General features: G+C 38.6%; 1 protein-coding gene across 1 annotated transcript; it reads left to right on the forward strand.

Moving 5' to 3' along the window:
* Positions 1-308: 308 nt before the first annotated feature.
* On the forward strand, positions 309-18,083 carry LOC139730139 (uncharacterized). Its single transcript, XM_071641040.1, has 8 exons — positions 309-377; positions 5,242-5,676; positions 6,643-6,869; positions 8,703-8,997; positions 10,423-10,613; positions 14,057-14,234; positions 15,533-15,616; positions 16,951-18,083. Exons 1-8 carry the CDS (start codon positions 311-313, stop codon positions 17,160-17,162), a joined length of 1,689 nt encoding a protein of 562 aa, XP_071497141.1. The 5' UTR covers positions 309-310; the 3' UTR covers positions 17,163-18,083.
* Positions 18,084-23,689: the final 5,606 nt, after the last annotated feature.

A 23,689-nucleotide genomic window follows, 5' to 3' on the forward strand; every position in this document is an offset into this window, starting at 1 on the left:
GAAGATCTGCTCGTACCTCCTTGGAAAACCGAACAAAGGCAAAAATTTTTACATTCGTTTTCAATCTGGGGAATCGAACCAGAGCGGGCTATCAACCCGCTCTGAATTGAACGAGGTGACGCCCTCAACGCCAGTTCACGTCAATCAAACGCGGGTTTTTTCCAGTGGCTGTAGTGGGGATTCCCCGCAAGGGCAGCGTTGCATTGCACGCTCAATGAAATTTCGCGAGAATCCCCTAGACTAGGCCCTCATGCATGACCGTTCCACGTTGCAGTAGGCCTACGTGATACATTAAAACATATCATCATGTATGTATGAAGAGGGAGGGACACGGAGAGCTAAATTGACGCCAAGATCACTGGTGGACCCGAGCCGAGGTAAGCAGGACCTTCTTGGATTGTTGATTTTTTGTTTGTTTTTGTTTTGTTGAAGGAAAGTCCAATCAATCTTATCCGTGTAACGGTTACAGCTATTTTTATTGAGTATTTCGTAACCTAACTATACACAGCCCAGTCGCTGTACAGCGTAGTAACAGCGTCTGGTCGGGCTATCCGTAACCCTAATCCGATCCAGTTGCCGAACAGGCTTTGATGAGCGAAGCACCATACTCCATAGAAGTAGAAGTAGAATTTAATCATGTCAGCTCCAACCTCTTCCGAGTGGGGGGAAAAAGGCCCAATGCACGCTCACCGCGAAATGTTGACTTAAGTTATGTCTAAAGTTTTATAGACATTCTATGAGATTGCACCATCAGTCATCTGTGCTGTGCAGTGCTCGATCAGAAGCGGATGTATGTCAGCTGGCGTAGTCATTAGACATTCGCTCTGTTCTCTGTTGATATATATATCTAGATTTATTTCGTGAAGTTGTTACTACCCCTGGGCTAGACAGAAAGATCCGTCTGTCCGGAGGACTCTTTTATATTTTGCCATTAACGCTGTCCTCTGTAGACATACGGAGGGGATCCGTGAAGCCAGACGCAGCTCGCAGTCTCCGCGGAACATTCCCCGACGGACAGATACAGACCGATCTTTCGGTCAACCCCTGGGCCTGCCCTGCCCTACTATTTACAATTAGTATTTAATAGTAACAACATTAGTCATGAAAATAATGATAACAGCGAAACAGCCCAGGGCAAAAATCCAATTGAATAATATGAAACCTGAAACCAATTATACAATAAAAGTGATCATGCTGATACATCTTTAGCCTACTGATTATTGCTGTTAAGACAAGTGTTATCATCATGACTGATAACTATACACAGTCCTGTCGCTGTACACAAGTGTCACGCCGTGCTTTACACACTGGCGCCTGGTCGTGCTACGTGAGTCATGACTGATTGTTTGAATAGTGATGTCACCATAATATGACTGGTAGGTTCAGTCATTATTTTGAGCTTGGTGTGGTAAATGGAGATATGCGGTATGTTATTGTTGCGTCATTGCCTTGAGGCGCGTTGTGTCCATGCCAATGGCGCAGTGTGCGTGTGGTTGGCATGGGCACAACGCAACTTTTATTTTTCATGTGAATAATGACGCAGATTTGATTCTTGACTTTGACTTTTCACTTGAGAGAGAATGAACATACAGTGTATTCTCTACGAGCGCTGCTATGTTGAATAGTTAATAGGCCTGTATTTGTTATTTACTCTGTATTTGTTTTTTTACCCGCGACATGTAGCTGAGGATAGTGCGGAGTTTAGACTGTCTGATTTGCTCAATAAATCATTGCAATTTCAACTCATGGAGACTGGCATCGTCAGCGTCATCATTAACCTGGTTTACAACAAATGGTGTCAGGAGTGGGATGATGACAGCCTGGCGGATTGCGACGTTCTGACGGTTCATCCAGTTGAAGAACCCTGATCGACGAATAACAGCCTCGAGTATGACGGAAGAACGATCCACGTTTCGCTCCGAGGAGACCTGCTGTTTTGACGACACTTTGATAACGGACAGGAGTATGCAGGAGTGATCTTGATGGTGTACGTTGATCAGCCCTGGTAGAGCAACGCTACTCTGTGAGGCAACTTCAAGATGATCAGGCTCGTCGGTAGCAGATTGAAGACTGGAGCAAATGGTGCATCGAGAGTTTGCCGTAGATAGATGTCTATTAGCGCGAGTGTACCACAGGAGCAGCAGGACATCGATCAGGATGTGACAGTTGGAGCTGATGGCATCTCACGCACTGAACAAGTATTTGATAACTTTCGTTTAAACCGATTGGACTTCAGGCAGATTTTGACCTATGATGCCATTTGGGCATTACGTGTCATGTTTGAAAATGGCGTGTCGTAATTGGTCAGTTTAATGCGTAATTAGTCATGTGTGAACAGTTTGTTTATAAGGATGTGCAAAGTGATGATTGCTCTTCGTCATCATATCGACAGGCAATAGGGTTGTGTGTAAATCTCGCTCTAGGCCATGCTCAGATTGAAAAGTTTAGTGGGTATTGTGAAGATGGCACTGAAACACCTTTTTCTAACTGGATGGAAGGATTCAATTTTATTATTGAACCTTTCCATTTCAATGATGAGGAGAAGGCTTGGGTTTTGGTGAGCAACCTCACGGGGCCAGCAAGAGAGGAGATTCTTTATTGTCTGTCTGACGAGAAGCGGAGGAGTTTCACAGAGATTGTAAAAGCTCTCCGTCTATGTTTTAGTCGAGAGAATTCTCACTATTTACGATGTTTGCTCTATAATCGTGTACAACATGATAATGAAGACTTGGCAGACTTCAGTAGGGATCTCATTCGTCTTTATGCCAAATTGGTAGGTGCTGCAGACGATGAGAAGGAAGCTGCGGCTTTGAGGCAGCTTAGGGATGAAGCTCTGTCAAATCAGTTTGTCAGTGGAACACGGGATGAGAGAGAACGAATTTTGCTAAGGCGTTTGCACATGAGAAATAGGGGAGGCCGATTTGAAGTGCTTAGGAGAGAAGCACTGTTAGTTCTCCGTGAAGATTGTATGCTAGAGGGAGATGGGCTGAAAATTGGGAGTGCTGATGCTGGAACACAAGGAGTGTTCACTGACCCGGTTGCTCAGCAGCTAGATCTCTCCTCAGATACAGCTGGACAGGAGAAGGAGGATGCCGTATCTACTCTTTTGAATGGGGGATCGCAGATTCTGGGTTGCGTTGATGTAGATGAGGGTGGTGCAGAAATTGATGCTGAGGGACATGGACATGAGTCATGTGATAAACAGGTTGATGCAAAGGATTTAGATGCTGGGGTGCTTCTAATAGCAAAACCTGTGGGAGAGGGTACCGAGAGGGGTCCCGAATTATCACATGAAGGTCAGGATGTCCAAAAGCATGCAAAAGTGCAGCCACTGAGCACTCACTTAGCGCCAAAGGAGCGGTCAATTTCAAAAGGGGAGAATATTTCTCATGGTGACATTGTTGTCAATAATGTAACAACAAGGGAGGCATGCATACGTAACTGTAACATGTGGAAACATGGATGTCATGTTCAGGGAACGGTATGGGGCCCCTGGGAGTCAAATTGGAGACCGGATTTGGGGTTGGTCGCTGCAGGTTAGAAATCCGCTGTCCGTTCATGGAATTTGTTGTGAGTTGATTCGCTTACAGTGTATACGTTCATGACTGCAGCTGAAACTTGTGTACCATCTCAAGTAGCAATGGAATTAGGAACTATGCGCATTCAGAGATGCAATATCAATGCGAGAAATGATTCTCAAAATAATATGGTTATTGTAATTGATATGTGATTCATAAGAAGTTTTATGAGATATTGGAATAGTGATAAGAAAGTATTTGAAATCACTACTACGTGAAAAAATGAAGGAACTATAGCCATTGTTTTCATTGTTTTGTTGGAAGTTGAGCAACATATGGCATTCTGACAATATTAGTAGTTGTTCGGCGATTCAGGAACTTTTGATAATGAGATAGTTGGTCGAGAATTCATGTTTGAATGATCCCTTTTGTGTGAAGTTTTGTCAATGAGCAAATTGTTGACTGTGACGATATGACACTTAAAGCGGGGAAGCTCATTTTTGTTAGTAGTGAATTCTAACATTCCGTGACTTCACTTTGTTTTGAATGTTGCATTTCGTGATATGTGTTATATTGATTCATTGAGAAATATTACTTTTAGAAAATAGAGTATTATCATACGGGTCGTATGATATAATCGCGGGGAAGTTGTTGTGTTGTATGCATTTGGCATGTGTATTACGAGACTTGTCTATATATTGCGTCTCGATAAATTTGAACTATACACATTGATGTATACAATGTATAGAACATGTTCTGTTACGGCATGTTTGACGGGTTTTTATGCATTGTTTTCTCGGATATTCTGTACATAACTGACAATGTGGGACCGCTGAGTTCTACATCGAAACGGAACTGAAGAAAATTGTAACATATTGATGTGTTATTCTCTTGGCGCGGAACATTTATGCCATGTATCAAATATGAGTTTGTATGATTTACTGTAAATTTGGAAGATTCAAGAGTTTCAGCTCTTGGCAGATTTCATGTATAAAGTTCAATTTTGTAGTATTTCGACGTTTGTATATTTGACTGGAAAAGCGGGGAACACACACGCTTTCCTGAAGTATATTTTTGTATAGCATTATGTGCTGTTAATCCGCTCTTATATGAAATTGCTGTAAAGTGTAATGATTTGACATGAAGAGCGGGGAATTTTTTGTTATGTATTATTATGTATAATGTTATGAAAATGATATGATGCAATTGGGATTATATAACCCATGGTTGTGTTATATAATCGCGGGGAAGTTTGTGGTAAATGGAGATATGCGGTATGTTATTGTTGCGTCATTGCGTTGAGGCGCGTTGTGTCCATGCCAATGGCGCAGTGTGCGTGTGGTTGGCATGGGCACAACGCAACTTTTATTTTTCATGTGAATAATGACGCAGATTTGATTCTTGACTTTGACTTTTCACTTGAGAGAGAATGAACATACAGTGTATTCTCTACGAGCGCTGCTATGTTGAATAGTTAATAGGCCTGTATTTGTTATTTACTCTGTATTTGTTTTTTTACCCGCGACATGTAGCTGAGGATAGTGCGGAGTTTAGACTGTCTGATTTGCTCAATAAATCATTGCAATTTCAACTCATGGAGACTGGCATCGTCAGCGTCATCATTAACCTGGTTTACAACATTGGGAAGGGGAATCATAGCAATACAATTTTCAGTTCTGTCTGTCACTAAAATATATTTATACTTTGGTATTGTTCTACATAGGAATAATAGACAATATGGAACAAAAAGACAACATGGATGTGGCACAAGTTCCCGCAGGAGCTCTTGCTAGTCAGGTGGAGAAAGACACCATCATGACGAGCATGGGGCAAGGGCACAACCCGGATCGTCAGGGAGCATGGACAATGCTGGACCCGAATGTCGACACACGCCCTCACACCCTCCAAGGCCGCCAGCCTGATAGTGGTGCTGGGGGTGACGGAGCCGGAGATCTCCTGGCCGCAGCGAGGGCTGCTGCAGTTAGCTTGCAGGGATCCAGTCTGGCCGCAACAAACCAGATTCAGCGTCTTATTCAGAGGATAAATGATCTAGAGTCAGAGAATGCAGCCCTGAAGCAGGAGCTTGCTGCTCAGAGAGTGTCTTCCCGTAGAGTCCCAACAGGCAACCCAGTGCACAGTGGTGTGCAGGAAACTGCAGGTGTGTTGAAGAACTTTTTTTCCCCTTTAAAGCCTTTGTTTGATTTGACTGCCAATTGATACAGGAAACCCCATACCGTTAGCATTTCACTCACTGTCCGGAAGTACCTAGTATGGAATGGGTTAAATGTCTTGGGAGTTGGGACTAGATTTCACACATACAACAATGTAGTCAGCAATATTAGTCCAGTATACTGTGCAAGCTGAACTTATTTTTGTTTTGATTTTCCCAGTGTGCCAAGAAAATTCTTAAACACACAATATTGATGAGATGAAGGGTAAATTTGCCATACCAGTATTCATACTGCCCCTGTCTATATTTTTGAGTAGGTATGTTTGCACATACCTTTTTCAAGTGCATTGGATTTTGTCAATGATATGATGACATGTTGTGCACCAGAACCAAAGGAGGGATTGTTTTCTTACTTTTTGTAGGTCACATGTGCTCAGCCACCATGCATATTACTGCTTCCCGATCACCAACTTTTTAATTCGACACACTATGTTAGTCACGTTCTGGTTTGTATACCATTTAAATTCACATTCTTTATTTTGATGGTACAAGCTCAAAAACAAACAAACAAGCACACAAGTCACTTCTAGGTAGATATATCAGTGATGCCCCAATAGTTTATCACATAAAATGTCAGGCCTAGGTCAGCCTAGAAATTGATCAACTGTTTTTTTGACAAGAGTTTTCCTCACAAGAGATGTTTAAATTCTCTTTCATTGAGCTGTTCTTGATTTTGGTATTGAGGCATTTTGACAATATGCGTGTTTAAATACATTCATGGTAAACCAATGTCCGTGAAATCAATCCACAATTCTTCCCTAGTCTGAGTCATGACATGGACAAGTAGAACCAGTATTTTGGGCAGCTTCAAAATGTTTTGCAGCATTTTCTAAGTTGGTTAGCAATTTCCTGATCAATGCATGATCTTTGTGTTTTTTCTGTCGTCTATTTCAGGAGTAACGAGCAGTGCGACAGATATTTCCAGGAACAGCAGTACCGTGGCACAACAAGCAAATATATTGAACCCAACAATGACAGCACAGAGGACCCCACCCTCAGGTACTTGTACCCCATCTATTGGAGGTGCCATTGAACACCCTCCCACAACCGGAAGCAGTTACCATGGCAACAGTGATAGTGGGCATGATGAACACACCAGCAGCAGTGCTAGATCGAATCAGGTGAGATTAATATGATACCTTTTCTCTCAGACCATGTTTCACATTAAAAGTACAATTCTACACTACGTTGTAGATGCATTCACAGTGATGATGAAATACTGCGGCATTTAGCACTTGTACATCAGGGGCAGATCCAGGAATTCTGTAAAGGGGGGGGGGGGGGGTGCAACTAACATTTCTGGTGAAACTCCCGGGTTTTATTTCATTTTTTTTTTTTTTATTTCTTGTATTTTTAACAAAAAATAAAGGGGGGGGGGGGCTTGCGCCGATTGCGCCCTCTCTGGATCCGCCACTGTACATGGTAATTTACTGCATAACCTGCAATTTCCGCATACATAATATCTTTGCAGATGAGGAGGTTACAGACATTTTCGTGAGATGTTGTTTTAGCAAATTGACACTGACGCTATGATTAATGCACTTTTCCCCTAGCACATGGCAACATTTTTGCATGTTGTTAAATTTGCTATCGAATTGTGATTCACGAAATTTATGAAGATTAAACCCTTGCAAAAATTACAGCTTATACATTATAATGTTATGCAAATACTTGGCAAAATACACCACAACATACAATACAATGTACAATTCTAATGTGAATCTTGTCATTAATTATCGCCGATTGTGCAATGGTGTTTTTCTCATGTGCTCTGACACCCTTCTGCCTTTTTTCCTGTAGGAGATATGCACGTATGCAGTGCTTACCTGAAATACCATACTAAACCATGAATGAGAACATTGCCAAGTAAATCTACTGATATTACTGTGGCATTTTGACAATGATAATGGTCCCAACCAATTACTGTGGTATATGATACCACAGTAATGCTAATGCACCTCATCTTCAAGTTGGCTTGAGTGTATTCATAAATGCAGAAAGATAGAAGTTTCCTAAACTCAGACATACTGTAATTAATGCAAGATGTTTTTGTGGCATAAATTTGAGAATTTGAGCTGACGGCATTTTTTCATGGCGTTAAATCTTCGCAAAATGCCACTGGCATTCAATGAATATAGTGTAGATAAGAACCTTTGTGTCCATTTCATTTTGCCTCTTAATTTTGGCTCTTGCAAAATAGGCAAGATTGAAATGCACATAGATATTTCTAGCTGTACAGTATGGCAGGGGAGTGACAAAATTTTAAGTTTTATCTTTCCTCACTGAACAATTACAAATTTGAAGAAGCAGTGACATCATCACCTCGCAATTGGTTTTTATGCCAAAATGCTTTTGAAGGGGACTTCCAAGAAAAGAAGGATTTCTCTTTCCCTGTTTTGCTTTTAAAACATATGTAAATAATGTGTTCACAGCATGACCATTATTTCTGTGAAGAGAGACACAAGAAATATGTGGTGGCCTTTTTGGAACTTATCAGGTACAGTGCACTCCTGTTATAAGAGTTACAACAAAGTATTGAAATTCAGGTCCCCAAATTATCATCCAGATGTCTCTTTGTACATTACTGTTCCACTAGAACAAAATTTCAGTTGACAGAAAGGAAACTGCTGGTCCCGAAGACTTCACTAAAATGGGACTTGCTTGTAAATGTTTGTAAATTTTATCTTTTATTGTCTATTTATGCTTTATAATGACATGCATGCATTCCACAGTCTCAATACTGTTTTAGAGAGTTTTTCATTTCAGAATGAAAGCACTGCAGTGGGCTTCTTATCAACAAAAGTGCAAACAGCCCTGGCCTGGCCAACATTTATGAGTAGACTATATTTCGTCATTTCGTCATTTGTTTCTCGTAGACCATTGATGTTTTACATCAATTCTTATATATATAATGCATGCAAGGATGTGAGCAATATGTGATTTATTTGTTTCAGGAAAAACTGGATGAATACGCCCGCTTCTTGGCGGGGAAGATCTTGCCGGGGGACCAGAGCAAAAACTTGCTGCGAGAATTCGACCTGTCCGAAGTCGACCTTCAAGACCTCGAGGCAGAGTTTCCCCTCCCCCGTGACCAACGCATTCAAGGGATCAGAAAGGGCATACAGGCTCTAGGGACCCACAGTGCTGGAATCAAGAAGCTCCTCAAGAAGCTGTCAAATGTGGGACTGCGCAGCGTGGCGGAAGATTTCTGCTCTAAATTTGGCCTGGAACCTCTGCAATCGAAAAGAGGTACTCTTGTGACCATAGCATTCCGAAACCAACAAAAATTTTCTAGTTCTGGAGTTTGAATTATCTAATGTTGAAATAGGAGATATATAGCTTTAAAAAAATCGTATATCACTCATCAAAATTTGATTTTCTTGTTCTGCAATGATTAGATAATCGAATCTGAAAATCTGATGCATATGATGATATGAGAAAGCTAGAGAATCTTGGCTTGAAGCTAAGGGTCTGCAGAAGAGTACTGAATCATACTTTTGTGTTTATGGACCAAGAAGAGAATTCAAAGACAATTAGTAATCAATCGTGAAGAGTATATCAGATTAAAAGAAATTTTACAAGCAAGTTGAGGGCGCATTGTACTCATTACTATTGGAAAGGATTGATGCTACTCTTAACGGGATACTTTCTGCAGGGTTTGTTGGCAGATTTTCACCTGCATTAGGCCCTATATCACAGGAAAGACCAATACAGTGCACTCCGGTTACAACGAACACGGTTATAACAAAATTTCGTTATAACGAAATAAATCTTCTGGTTCCAAAATTATCACCATTAAAGTCTATGGTATAAAATTCGCTTATAACGAACACGGTTATAGCGAAGTTTCCGTTATAACGAAGTCTTTTCCGAGCGCCACAGACAAAGAAAAACAAAAGAAATGTGCTCCGTTATAACGAAATGCGAATTGCTTTCGAAAATACGTAGCGGAACAAGAATTTATAGCGTCTCTGCATGGGTGAACGCTTCACACCACTGTGTGTTCGCTCCTTGTGTCACGCACAGTTTCTGAGGGGAACTTGCGTTTATTATTGTAATACAGTTATCCCATCACATTTCACATAGCTTTGCAGTGTATGATGAGTATTCAGCAAGCAGAATATGATATATATACGTGGTTTCCTTGTTTTCGCTATATATCGTATTAGTTCGGTTATAACGAAATTTCGTTATAACAAAAGAAAACTGCCGGTCCCGAGCATTTCGTTATAACGGAAGTGCACTGTATCCTGTAATCGGCCTCTGACCATAAATGTATGCTTTTAGTCCTGGTGGATTTAGGGATGTGTAATGTCTGACTACATTTGATGAAATACAAGTGCTGGTAACACATAGTTTTTAAAGTCTCCATTGCATTAATGCCACCATTAAATGAGAGTGTTGTTTTATTCGGTGCAGTACTGAATGCTGGATATATTTGAATATACCGCAAACAGCAATGTTCAGGCACGCCAGTCTGCACACTCAAAAATATTCCAAAATTATTCTCTGATTTTAAATTTGTCACAGTTTGTGTGTTTCTTTGTGTATACAGCTACCCTTTCAGTGCCTTTGACTTTGTGTGTGTGTGTGTGTGTGTGTGTGTGTGTAATTTGATCTTTGACTTTGGAATGTGAAGGGATATCTTAATTTCACTCTACATTTCATTTTAAGCTGAACCCGTTCTTCCGGTGGCGCAGAACAAATTTGAAAAGGCCCTGGCACCACATCTTGTGCTTCCGAGAAACCTCCACCAACTGACAGCTCTTACGCGGGATGAAACTGCCCTGTCAAGGCCTGAGGTCCAAAAATTTGTGAAGGCCATGTCATCCTGGAACGAGTCCCAACTGTCAAGCTTCCGCTCCGTAAGTGAATTGAATCTTGTTTTATGCTTTGGTTGATCGTTTGTTTGGTTGTTTTGTGTGCTCTTGACTGGCAAAGTACCCAACATATTAAAGAGGAGTGCAGTGCGTGATATTGTTAGGAACTACATTTACAATCTAACGTTAGAGGGCACAATTAATGATGTAGGTTTAAGATAATTTAAGTTCAGATTGATACTTAACTATCAACATGGACACAGAGAGCAAAGTGCATGAAGTGTCATCTTTCCCCATAATTTTCTTCTCACATAGTGCTGACACAAAGTTCAAAATTCTTGAGAGAAGGTTAAAGACCTTTATACTCTTTGTATCCACTCAGTGCTAACAACGTACTTGACCATAATGTGGATGCTGATGCCAATTAGTGTAGTACACTTGTACAGTGAAACCCCGTTATAACGAGTTCGGTTATAACGAGGAACCGCTTATAATGAGGTGACGGCGTCGGTCCCGTTTTCCTTCGCGTGTAAACCTATGGTGGAACTAATTGGTTATAACGAGTTCGGTTATAACGAGATTCCGGTTATAACAAGGACAATTTCGGTGCATCATGATAAAGAAAAACATAAGCAATTTGATCGGATATAACGAGGTTCCATTTTCTTAACTTGCCGCTTTCAAACACGCGACAAACGAAACATTGAAAACAAAATTCACGCTATCCAAGTCTCTTTCCCGTTTTGCGGAGTACCTTTCTGTCCGTGTTTTCTTCTAAACCACGCAATAAAACACAAAAATACCTTCCGATGTTCCTATTATACTAAGTTATTGAATAAAATCATTCCATTTCCTTTTTTCGTGAGATACGCGTCCGGTGGCAGTAGCATAAAATAGTTGAATAACGCTTGTTAATCTACTTTCAATTGCGTCGGTGTTCAGAAAAGAAAAAACGCATTTAACAGTTTGAATAGCTCTGGGTTTGTTCATTATCGATAACTCTAGTAACACTGCAATTCACTATGAAGATTTTTCTTTCTTTCAGAATGGTCTATGAGGTACAGATTTGTGTAAAAAGAATCACGACCTTCCAAAAGTCAATCCTGTCGCATATTTTTCAAGAACGGATGTACAAAATGCGAAGAGATATTTGGAAGAAAATAAAGAACGCATTTTAAATCCCTTCTAGCGCAACGATCATTATTATATTGTATAGGACTACAGCCATGACGGCCGAAATGATTCACGAAATCATCGCATTCCCACTGGGCACCAACAGGTACAGATTTGTGTAAAAAGGATCACAACCTTTCAAATTCAATCCTGTCAAATATTTTTCAAAAATGGATGTACAAAACGTGAAGAGATTCTCGGAAGAAAGTAAAAAAGGTTCGGGTGCAACGATCATACTACCTATAGGATTACAGCCGAAATTATTACCTGGTAATGAAATCATCGCATTCCTGCTGGGCACCAACTGGTACAGATTTCCGTAAAAAGAATCACAATCTTCCACATTTAATCCTGGCCCACATTTTTCAAGAACGGATGTACAAAACGCGAAGAGATTTTCGGAAGAAAACAAAGAACGCATATTTTTTAATCCCTTCCGGCGCAATGATCATACAGCCAAAATGATTTATTAACCTGTTCCATACTGAATTCTGAAATGCCCATAGACTTAATATGCAGGCTACCAGGTTCCCGTACAGAATGGGTTAAATCATCGCATTCCCGCTGGGCACCAACAAGTACAGCTCTGCGTAGAAAGGATCAATTCCAAATTCAATCCCGCTGCATATTTTTCAAGAACGGAGAAGTACAAAACGCGAAAAGATTTTCGGAAAAAATAAAGAACGTATTTTAATCCCTTCGGGCGCAACGATCATATAATTACAGCCAAAATAACGCATGAAATCATCGCATTTCCGCTGGGCACCAACAGGTACAGCTTTGCGAAAAAAAAAAATCAATTCCAAATTCAATCCCGCTGCATATTTTTCAAGAACGGAAGTAGAAACGCGAAACGCGAAAAGATTTTCGGAAGAAAATAAAGAACGCATTTTTGATCTCTTCGGGCGCAACGATCATACATTGTATATGATTACAGCCGAAATGATTCATGAAATCATCGCATACCCGTTGGGCAAAAACAGCGTAAAATACATCGCAAGTTATGGTAAACAACGTGTGTTTCTACTCTTTTTGCGCTTGAAAAAAACTTAACAAGCGCATTTTATACAATCTGATTTTTTTGTTCATTGTCATTTTACACTGCATTTCACAAACGAAAAAACATCATTCTTTCAGAATGGTTCAATACAAGAGGAAGAGATAGGTGTAGAAAGAATCACGAATATGATCCTGCCGAGTAGGCCTACTTCTCAAGAACGTATGAACAACTATTATGCAATGAGACATTTGGAAGAAAAATAAAGAATTAATGCATTTCAACCCCTACTTTGTTCGTCTTTTTTTTTATCAATTCACAAATAATTTCCCTTAAATTCTCTTCATTATAACGATCCATAATTGTGTAATAACAACGCAAAGGACGTTCTTAAGTTTGATTGATGGGCATATATGACGTCATGCTTATGTTTTTCTTTGTTTTTGATGCGTACGGTTATAACGAGGTATCAGTTATAACGAGGTAATATCGCCGGTCCCACGGACCTCGTTATAATGGGGTTTCACTGTAATAACAAAACTATGACAAGTGGAAACAGTAACTAAGCATGAATGTAATTGTCAACTTTTGTTATTATCCAGTTAAGGGAGAAGTCTCCCCAAACATATGGTATGAATTTAGTGAATGCAGATATATCTTTGAAAGGATAAACATCAGTTCAGCCCTAATGCATTTCATTTTGTTTTTGTTTAATTCCATATGCTGCCTTTCGTAGATGGGATCTCTATCACAATTTTGTGATGCTTCTGAGGCAGAAAGATGTGAAGAAAATGATAACAGAGAGAATTTCACAACTTTCTATTTTTCTTGGACATTAAAAGAGCAAACTGCCCTAGTTCCTCAAGAAGGCATGAGGTGTAGTGTTTGTCCATACTGGTCGAGGGATTGTGTTTTCGTCATTAAAATAGATAAAAATCTGTGCAGTTGCTTTCATGTTGTGACAAAATATTGTCATGCTTTATGGCCAACATGTACCCATCAGCAAATAAAACTGTGTAAGTAGTGGTGTAATACTTGAAGAAATTGATTGCTAAACAGATTACAGCAATTTTATTTTTAAAAACATTTTAAAATCCCCCATCAGATCTGATAGAGCGAAATAAAAATTTCCAATGGTACCTCAGTTATTGCTCACATAATAAGAATTATTCTTGTAATAATAACTTAAAATACCCCCATAGTTTCGCATAATTTTCTTTATTTTTTAGCAGGTTTAATCACAAATATCTCAAATTGACAAGAATGGAGTTAAGTCGTTTTGCGATCAAAACCATCACTTGTTGCATTGTGCCACCAGGTTGAAAGCAACGGTGCATTACTCTCCATCTTGGAAGGGTGGTCCTCTGTAACACTGGAGCAACATAATGAGCATGTTCCAGAGGATCGTGTGGAAAATCTAGTCCGCTGCCTTCGGGATCTCAGACGAACACCTTTCCTGCAGAAGCTGAAAGAACAAATAAAGAATGGAGTTGTGGGTGAGTTTGAAAGATTTTAATTCTATTAGCAGCAGCCTTCCTGTTACAGCCCTTTTCTCACTTGTCTTTCCTTTCATAACCCAATACTATCCTTTGCTGAGAATTTTTGCTTAAAGGACCTATGGAGTACAAATGTATGTTGACTTTTGTTGATTTGTGTTACCCTCAACATCACTTATGTGGCTAAATAAATATCTATTCTTTTCATGCCATATATTTTACGACATTCTTTTCTTTTTTTTTTGCTTTTTCAGATTGCTTGGATATGCCCATGAAACCCCCCCCCCCCCCCACCAACTTCCAAACCAAGACTGTCAATCACTGCGAAAGTACTAATAAATGTGACTAACAAAAGACATTAAAATGCACCTTCCCCCACACTGAGCATAACCTGCATATTTTCATGCAATATTCTTTTGTAAATTATAGTAGCAACACAGAAACATGGTATCATAAATAAACATATAGTCAGCATGTGTTTGCTTGCAAAGCTAGGTCCTTTAACAGTACAAATGTATCCCTTTTCTCATTTAGTTCGACTCGTTTTTGTCGACTATCAGATTAGTGCCAGACATGTCGGAGATACGTGATCTGAAAAGGCAAGATCGTCCAATGAGGATCACGCACGACATGTCTGACACTCATCTGATAGTCGATCAACCAAGTCGGATTCATCAGACTAAGATCCAATTTACTTCAAAAGATTTGCTGGAGTTGCAGTCTCAGAACTTACCCAACTGGGGTCAGGCTAACTCGGACTTGGGGACAACTCGGCCTCGCTTTGACTGCAGGGCTGAGTTGTATGTCTGAATTGTACAGTTGTACTGGGGGAGTGCTTTGCGTGCTGGCTGGTCGCAGTCATGGGCTGAGTTGATACAACCAAGGAGGTATTAAATCATACCTCCTTGATACAACGCGCACATCAAAGAACCTCTTTGGAGCGCCTATGTACAAAATATGTCGATCATAAACTGCATTTAAATTGTCTGAAATTGAGCTGAGTTGTCTGCGAGTCATCCTGGATCTTTCATGGAATAAAAGTCGGTATACCAACTTTTATTATTCTATACTTTTAATCTCAAAATACTCCAAAACTTCTCATCATCCTGGCAAATTGCATCAGCCAAGTAAGTTTCTTTGGTAGACCCTTACGATATATTGCAAGCAAATATGAAATGGTGCAAGACGGGTTCTCAAACCCCTTACCATAACTATGTTTTACCTTCAAACTGAACTGGGTTTGATTTAAACAGTCTGTGTTGAAGTGAGGTTTCACATCTGTGTCTGTTCTATTGCAGGACCTTTCTTGGCAAGAAATACATATTTGAGGAATATGCCATATTCTGTTCTGAATGAAGTGGCAAGAAAGCTCAATATTGGAGGTAAGTTCATTGAGAATATCATGAGTAGTGTCCTAGTTTACTATTTTTTCTTTTCAATATATGCTGTAAGGAAGTGCTCACTGTGATAGTTTTTTATATAGTGATTTCGTTTTGTTCCTCTTCTAGAATTCCTATATATCTGAGTACATGAAGATGTACATTCCCTCACCAATTGTCCAGTTTCCTAAATTTGCACCTTCAGTTTGACCTCAATTATCCGGCCATCTCCTATCGGGACTTCTATCATCCACACATTGGCGAAAAAAAAAGAAAAGATTTCTAATTTAATTAAAACTCAGTGTAGATCAGTAAAAACTCAATGAATGATAATTGACCAATCAGATCGCAGAGACTCTAAAACCCATTACCATGAAATTTGTGTCCACTTTCACATAACCTGACTTCTTAATGACAATTATTGATGAATCTATAATCTATATCTATGATTATTGAGGAAAAGACAGCATCAATTACTGTTTATCAGTGTCACATAATAAACCAACTTCAATCAACCAACCAATCCATCCATCCATCAATCAATCAATCAGTCAGTCAATCAATCCCTCAATATATCAATCATATCATCGATCCATCAATAAGTTAGTCAATCAGCCATTTTTTTTTAATACCAGTGGTAATCAATCAATCAATCAATCAATCAATCAATCAATCAATCAATCAATCAATCAATCAATCAATCAATCAATCAATCAATCAATCAATCTTTACAATGCTTTGTTCTGTAACTCCCACCTTCCCCATTGTGAGTGGCTGTAATGATTGTCAATCCCTTTAAACACAGATATTCAGGAACTCACTGTCAGTGGATGGGGATCCTACAAAATATCACCCTAATTTTTATTGCATGACTTTGGTATTCATGAAAAACTGTGGCCGAGCCGATAATTCAGCGTGTTTTTCTGCTTTGTAGCCATGCGGGCAACGTTCAGTGATCGCCATCGCTGCATTCATCCCTCATTCAGTCATAATAATGCACTTTTGTTCAGCTTTCTTCACGACAATACACATCGATACTATACTGTGCAACAATTTCATATACACCGGCATGGTTAAATGCATGAAACACACGGTGTGTGCATACGTACACACATACATGTACATGTACATGTAAGGATACAACGATGATACGTGTACATGTAAGCAATGCACACAAAGTTGGATTACCTGTCTATAGCGGCCACCTGTCTATAACGGCCACTTTTTCTGTCTCCCTTGGGTGGCCGCTATAGACAGGTTTGACTGTATTGTACAATCCTACTTTAAAACAAAGGATGTAAGATATACGGATCAGTCCCCTTTCTGTCGTTTGGCAGGTGTATACGACTGGAAACATCTCGCCGATAGTGCTGGTTTCACCATCTCTCAAATCGAAGAGCTACAATCGAACAGCATGAGAGAGGTACCGGCGGTGCAGTTTTTCAATTCATGGAAGACCAAGAACGTGACGGTTTCGAACCTGTATGACTGGGCTGTAAAGGTGGATAGATCGGACGTTCTTGAGATTCTGGAGAGAGAGAAGCAGTAGTACTTACCAAGAGTGAATTTGAAAGCAAGTTCAGTCAAACTTGTCTACAGCAACCACTCAAGAGAAACGAGAAATGTGGTCATTACGGACGGATGGCCATTTAAGACAGATGGCCATTTAAGACAGGGTCAGTGCTGTAGCCATTGTAGTACTGAGTATTTTCATTGTCTTATATGATTACACGTACGCCATGATGCTACATACCATAATTGTACACATCAATATGAAATCATGAACAAATGCAAGTATTGCTTGACTGCCGTCATCTTTTGTGCTGTCTCTTGTATGTACATGTCATATGTTTACATCTCAAGTATTTTCCAACCTCAAAACATATTCTGTTTGACCTAAATTTCTGTGATAGATATTAACCATTTTGATTAATTCACTACCAACACTATAACAGGGATGTGAGCCCAGAAAAAGATATTGTTTGCCAGCCTTGAATAGGGCCAGTGGATTAGATGGTGTAAGAAAAGCTGCTGGCTTTGTGTTTTCTGATGCTTTCTTGCCAAAAAAAAAGACGGAGAAGACTGGCGAGCTGTTGATATCCTCGAAGGATTCAGTGATCATTGTGCACAGTTTTATGATTGTCCAGCAGAAAACAAATGTGTATTTGCTGGCCATGTTGGGTAGGTGGTTGCTATACACATGTTCTTAACCCGTTGAGGATGGTTTGATTTTCCTACAACACGCATTTCCCATAGACGCTTGCCCGAGTATACTCGGGACTCGTCCTCAACGGATTAACCTAGATATGTTCTCTGTGGGGTCGGATTTCTATGTGGTCAGCAGGGGCAGATGATCTCGAGAGCAGGTTTGACTGTAATCATATTTCCTATAGGGCCTCTTTTGAATGCACTCTTCATCTTCCACCAAGTTGAATTTTGGCCGGGGTAGTTGGCTATTACTTTTGGCATTCCCCCCCCCCCTTTTTTTTTGACAGAATACTGCCAGTTTTGCCATAAAAACTATTGGATTTTCACATGATTTTTCTTATGTTTGTAGGCCAAATGCCCAGTCACAATTTTGATGAAATGTTACTTCTTTTTTTTTAGTTTGGTCCTTGCTGGATGTTGTGGTGCATTTACAAGGGAAATTACATGTACAATGTATTTCTTCCAGCTATTTTATAAGGTTATATAATTGCAAGCTTTATATCAACTTCATTATTTTATCATTTCAAATGCTGTCCTCTCTGGCTGTCAGTGCTTCTAAAATATTAGACTTATATTATTTTTAATGTATTTATTTGCACAATAAAGACAAGTCAAGTCAGAATGTGTAGTGATGTACTTACAAGAATGGGAAAGTGTCTTTTATAAGGAGAGATGGCATTTTATCACATTTCTATGAGCCCCTGAGGGTGAACTACATCCCTGCTGCCCCCTTTTGTATTGGGGCCTTGGTTGTGAGATGTTTCAATGTATACATGTATACAGCAATGGTTGTTTGCTAGTTTCACGATGGTCAATTATGGACTGCGTTTTGATACAATTTACATGCTTTATGCTTTGAACTCATAAAGTTCATAAATGCAAACATTTCACTGTGTTATTATAAAATTGACTTGGGTAGATTATGTACAACAAAGTAACAAAAGTTTGATTACCATTGGTCATGAAATGAGAAAACACAGAACTGTAGAGTTTCCCATATATGCAGTCGACTCCAGTTACAACGAAGTCCTTGGGGCCGGCAGTTTTCTTTTATTATATCAAATGTTATTATTACCAAACAATTACATTGTAAGATATATCAAGATATATAGCTGATGATTTGGAGACTGAATTTTTTACTTTGTTGTAATCAGATTTTGCCATAATTATGTTCGTTTTAATGGGAGTGCACCTTATTTTTTTGTATTTGTATTTTGGTATCTTTGTATTATTTTCATCTAAATATTAAATATTAATTTTTCCGGTAAACTGCGTGCTTAGTAACATTCGTATTAAGCGCCATATAAATGTATTGTATTATTATTATCATTATTCACAAAATAGTGCTAGTCACAATTGTCCATACAAATCAGACATCTGGTGATCATTGTAATTGCTTCAGCAACCTTCGTTTGACCTGCATACAAATGTTTCAGCAGTTATCTTCTCACAAAAAAGTCAGAGAAAATTAATCATATTCTTTCCATCAAATTTCAATGTTAATTAGAATGATGCAATTACCTGGCTGCTGTAGCTGCCTCATTATAGGATATTTTGTGCCGGTAAACTACTGAGAAAATGTTGAGATTCAGTCCTTTTTTCATCTGAATTGCATACACTGTAATTATATTGTAAGCTGAGAACCAGTAGGGCACTATTACATCTTATAGAATGAGTAGCGAGAATCCTGCGATCTCATTGGTCGAGAGCTATGTGTTCATTTTTACTGGCCGCACGCTGAGTCATAGTGGTAAACATGTTATTTTGCACTTGTAGCAAGAGTACGCGTACTTGTAACAAAGGTTCGCGCACTAAGCAAGCGTTCGCGCACTCAGTACGAGACGCCTATTGGTTTAAACAACCATGCATCAGTATTTACTGATGCATGGCTGGCCATGCGTCCAGTAAAAACTGATGCATGGTTTTCGAGCTCTCGTCTATGCCAAGCCAAAAGGAAATGCATCCAGTAATTTTGTCGTCGGGTAACACAATAGAAAAATGGGTTTTTGGCAAGAAAGTTACCCATTCTATAAATCAGATGACGCACATGTCTTTTCGTGCATCAGTTGGAATATAGTGTGCATGCGGTAACTATGGAATTTAGCCTAAACTCACTCGGCTTCGCCTCGGGGGTTAAGCATTCCATAGTTACCTTATGCACACAGTTCCGACTGACGCACTCAGACCTGTGCGTCATTTGTATACTATTACACATGAGCATACATGTAAATAAAAATGAAGCAATCAATTTTCATGAAATAAAGAGTTTACATAATCAAAAGTGGGCAGATTTGTAAGCATTGTTCCACATATCAGGTAAGATAATGCCCTTGTGGTTTTGATTTTTAACATTACTGAAAGTGAAAATAATTTAAAATTGACACTTTAATTTTAGAGGAGATGAAGCTCTATAACATTTCACTAATAACTCAATACCCCCAAAACTGTGATAATTCCATTGAGGTTCTCAGCCAATGATATGAGTAATTGTCATGCGTAGTGCCTATCACTATTATATACACGAAACATGTAAAGCATCAATATTCTATTTCTTTTTTTCTGTAAAGGTCATTGACTCCTCTAATTGCCACTGATATTATTTTTATGCGAAAACAATCAGTTTACTCAACATTAGTTCACTTTCATACTTTTTGCAAGATTGGACTTTTACAGTTCTGTCTGTTGGATTTTGCCATTCTCGTAAAAAGCAATGCGAGCATGGAGTCACATTTTCCTTTAGATAAGGAGGATGTTGGGATGAGCTCAACTTGTCATACTGTCTCAGGGGAAAAACATGGAATGTATGATGTCAATGTTTTACATTGATTGTGCAGTCATCATGCCAGAATTCAACTGTTGAATATGATTTGTATGTTTATGAAGTACTACAATGTATTTGTCATAGCAATATCTTAAATTGTATAGTACTGTGTATTGTATACATGTATTGTCTGCAACTATACATAAAGGAAATCATAGAGATGAATAAGCAACACTGAAATAAATTAGTGTCTAAGAGACAACTTGAAGAGATATGCTGTTGAATATATATTACATTATGCATAAACTATAGATTTGCATATGATTTTTGTATCTAATATCTCTCACTTAGTGACCGGCAATCAATATGTGTAATCTGAAGATGTATTTGAGTCTTTGATCTATATCATAGAATTTACTATGTGTATAAGTGTGAAACTGAGTACTGAATAGCATATATTGTATCTATTAGGGAATGGAATCCAAATGAACATGTGGATTGAGTGAATGTAGCAATAGAGAAAGTAGAATGTATTAGTAAAGTTTGAAAAAAAAATCAGATAATCTCTTCAAAAGTTATCAATTTGTAAAGTTTTGGTGCAGCCATTGCTGGATGAGAAGACTACTACAGTTTGTAATGTCACATATTTACAATGATATAAAGAACATTTAGTATAAAGGGAATTCTACAAAATTTAATTTATTTAAATGAAAAGTACATGCTCCCTCGACTTGTTATTGATGTATGTTACGGGTAATATTATTCCCCCTACTTTCTGAAAGAGGTAAGCTTAGTGCTCTTTCATCGCGCTAGAAAAATGAAAATATATTGAATTTTGTTTACATTTTCCTCATAGCATTGTCAGTATAAGACATCACAAGGTGATGTAGTCTTCTCATATTGTGATGGCAACACCAAAACTTTATGAATTGTAACTTTTTGATGGACTGTCTGGTCAAATTTTGATTATAAATGCATGTGTTCTACTAATTAATATTGATGCATTCCATCAAGTCACAAATATATTTGGATTTCATTCTCCTTTAAAGTGTTTTATTACTGACTGTGAATCTCCATTTTTCAGCCGTTGAAAGAAAAAATTGTTAAGATAAAAGAAATTGTTTGATAAGAGTAGACAATTATATTGATTTTTTGTAGATTTGCAAAGTTTTATAATTATGGTATGGATTTGCCATTATTTTCACCCAATATTCACGAGATGCATATTATGAATGAATGAATGAATAAGTGAATCACAGGTTGATAGATTAAATGAACAAATGAAGGAATGAAACACTACAATTTTTTTAAATATTCCTTTGTGCTACAGTATTTTGGTTTTTATGACATCTTTCAGCCAGCTTGAGACAAAATGTCTTTAACTTGTAAATGTGAACATCATGAACTGCTTGCAACCTCTCTCTCTCTTTTTTTTTTTTACAAAACTTTTCCCATTAATTTGTAAAACTTTTTCCTCGTGAGCTTCACAGGAGAGTAAACAGGTTTGTACATTAGGGTTAGATTTACAGGTAACTGTAGCAAAGACAGTTGAGAGAAAAAAAGTCTTTGTTTGTACTTCTGCAACTTGGCATGTCCACTAAAGGGATTTGATCACTTCAGTTAACGCACTGCTGTAAAAATGCCTATTAATAGCAATATTCATAACTGGCGATATTCTAGATTTTCTGTCTGTTTGTAAGTTATGACGTGATACCTGCAGCTTTGGAAGCCAGGCTAATTGCTTTCACCTCGTGTTGATGCTGCCACCTTCGTTCGCCACTTGTTGAATTATCTTTCTCTCTCTTTTTTTTTTTTAATCTGTAGCATGAGGGAGATGGATCACTAAATTGTAAAGTTAATAAGGGGTCGACCGTCCAGGGCTCCATTTTCACAAAAGGGATTGGCAATTACTGCAACTGAGAATAATTGCAGTCGCCATAGCAACGTCTGAAATGCTCACGGCCAGCTTGATTTTGACAGGCTGCCGCAATCATCACCCACTGCGTTATGAAATGGGGCCATGATGTTTATACTGTACATTGCATTTTTGTCATTGAATTCATAGGCCTATATGTTTGAGAAGGGAAAATATATATATTTTTTCATTTTGTTCTGGTCTATCTAACTTATTGCTGTATAGTGGAGAATTTGCCATTCTGTAGCTCTGGTGAAAGTCACTGTTTTTCATGCATTCATAATGTTCATCTCCTCATTAACATATTACTCCTCCCACGCAATGGCAATTTATGATTACAAAGCGTACCTACTCGCATATGGATAGTGTACGAGCTTGAATGTACTGTACAGGATTGCAAGCTTGTCAAATGCATGAATTGCCACAGTGTAGGTTTATTTCATTTTAGACCCTGACCTTTGTGAAAGAGAATATTGTATGAGGGTGATACATTATGCATTCTGATTAGTGCATGCATGTGCTTGCATTATTTGTTACACTGCAAGGGGTTTATGATATTGACTACTATTCGTGAACACAGAATTCCCCCATGTAAGCATATTTGTGCTCTACGATAAAAACATGGAATGTTTTACAGTACATTTTGTGCCAGTCAGAATAATGTATTAATGTTTAATCTTCTGAAATGTAATATACTGTAAAATGAGAAATGTTCGTGTGCATTTTAATTTCCCGAATTTCGCAAGCGCAAAGATTTGCGAAATTAAAATGCATGCGAAAGTTCTTGTCTACACTATATGCATTGAATACCAGTTCCAGTTCGCGAAAATTTCATGCCGCAAAAAAGGCCGTCGGCTCCAATTCGCGAAAAATTCATGCCGCGAATATATCATGTTTTACAGTAGTGTACATGAACAGCAATGTAAAAATACACAAGAGGTATATAATTATATTGGCTTGGTGCTACTAGAGTTTAATATCAAACCATCCATATCATTATTCTACAGTCACTGATCCAGCCTACGTGTATACCAGCAGAGCAATCACTTTTTCATTCATTTTTTTTTTTTTTTAAAGGGAAATCTGCAGACAACTTGTAATTTGGATGGTGAAAGTGGAAACTCTAAACTCATCCTATGTGTGCAGGGAAACTTTATACTGAAAACAATGCATAGTACGCCATTGAGGCATA

Source organism: Diadema antillarum, unplaced genomic scaffold (genome assembly GCF_040938485.1).
Source record: "Diadema antillarum isolate AM-2024a unplaced genomic scaffold, OU_Dant_1.0 seq00000293_RagTag, whole genome shotgun sequence".
NCBI classification, from domain to species: Eukaryota; Metazoa; Echinodermata; class Echinoidea; order Diadematoida; family Diadematidae; genus Diadema; species Diadema antillarum.

Bases quoted from the DNA above. Each gene is read 5' to 3' on its own strand.
- LOC139730139 (XM_071641040.1), top strand. From the start codon at position 311: ATGTATGAAGAGGGAGGGACACGGAGAGCTAAATTGACGCCAAGATCA. The intron at 6,870-8,702 runs GTGAGATTAATA...TATTTGTTTCAG, and splicing joins GCAGTGCTAGATCGAATCAG to GAAAAACTGGATGAATACGC. The intron at 8,998-10,422 runs GTACTCTTGTGA...TTTCATTTTAAG, and splicing joins ACCTCTGCAATCGAAAAGAG to CTGAACCCGTTCTTCCGGTG.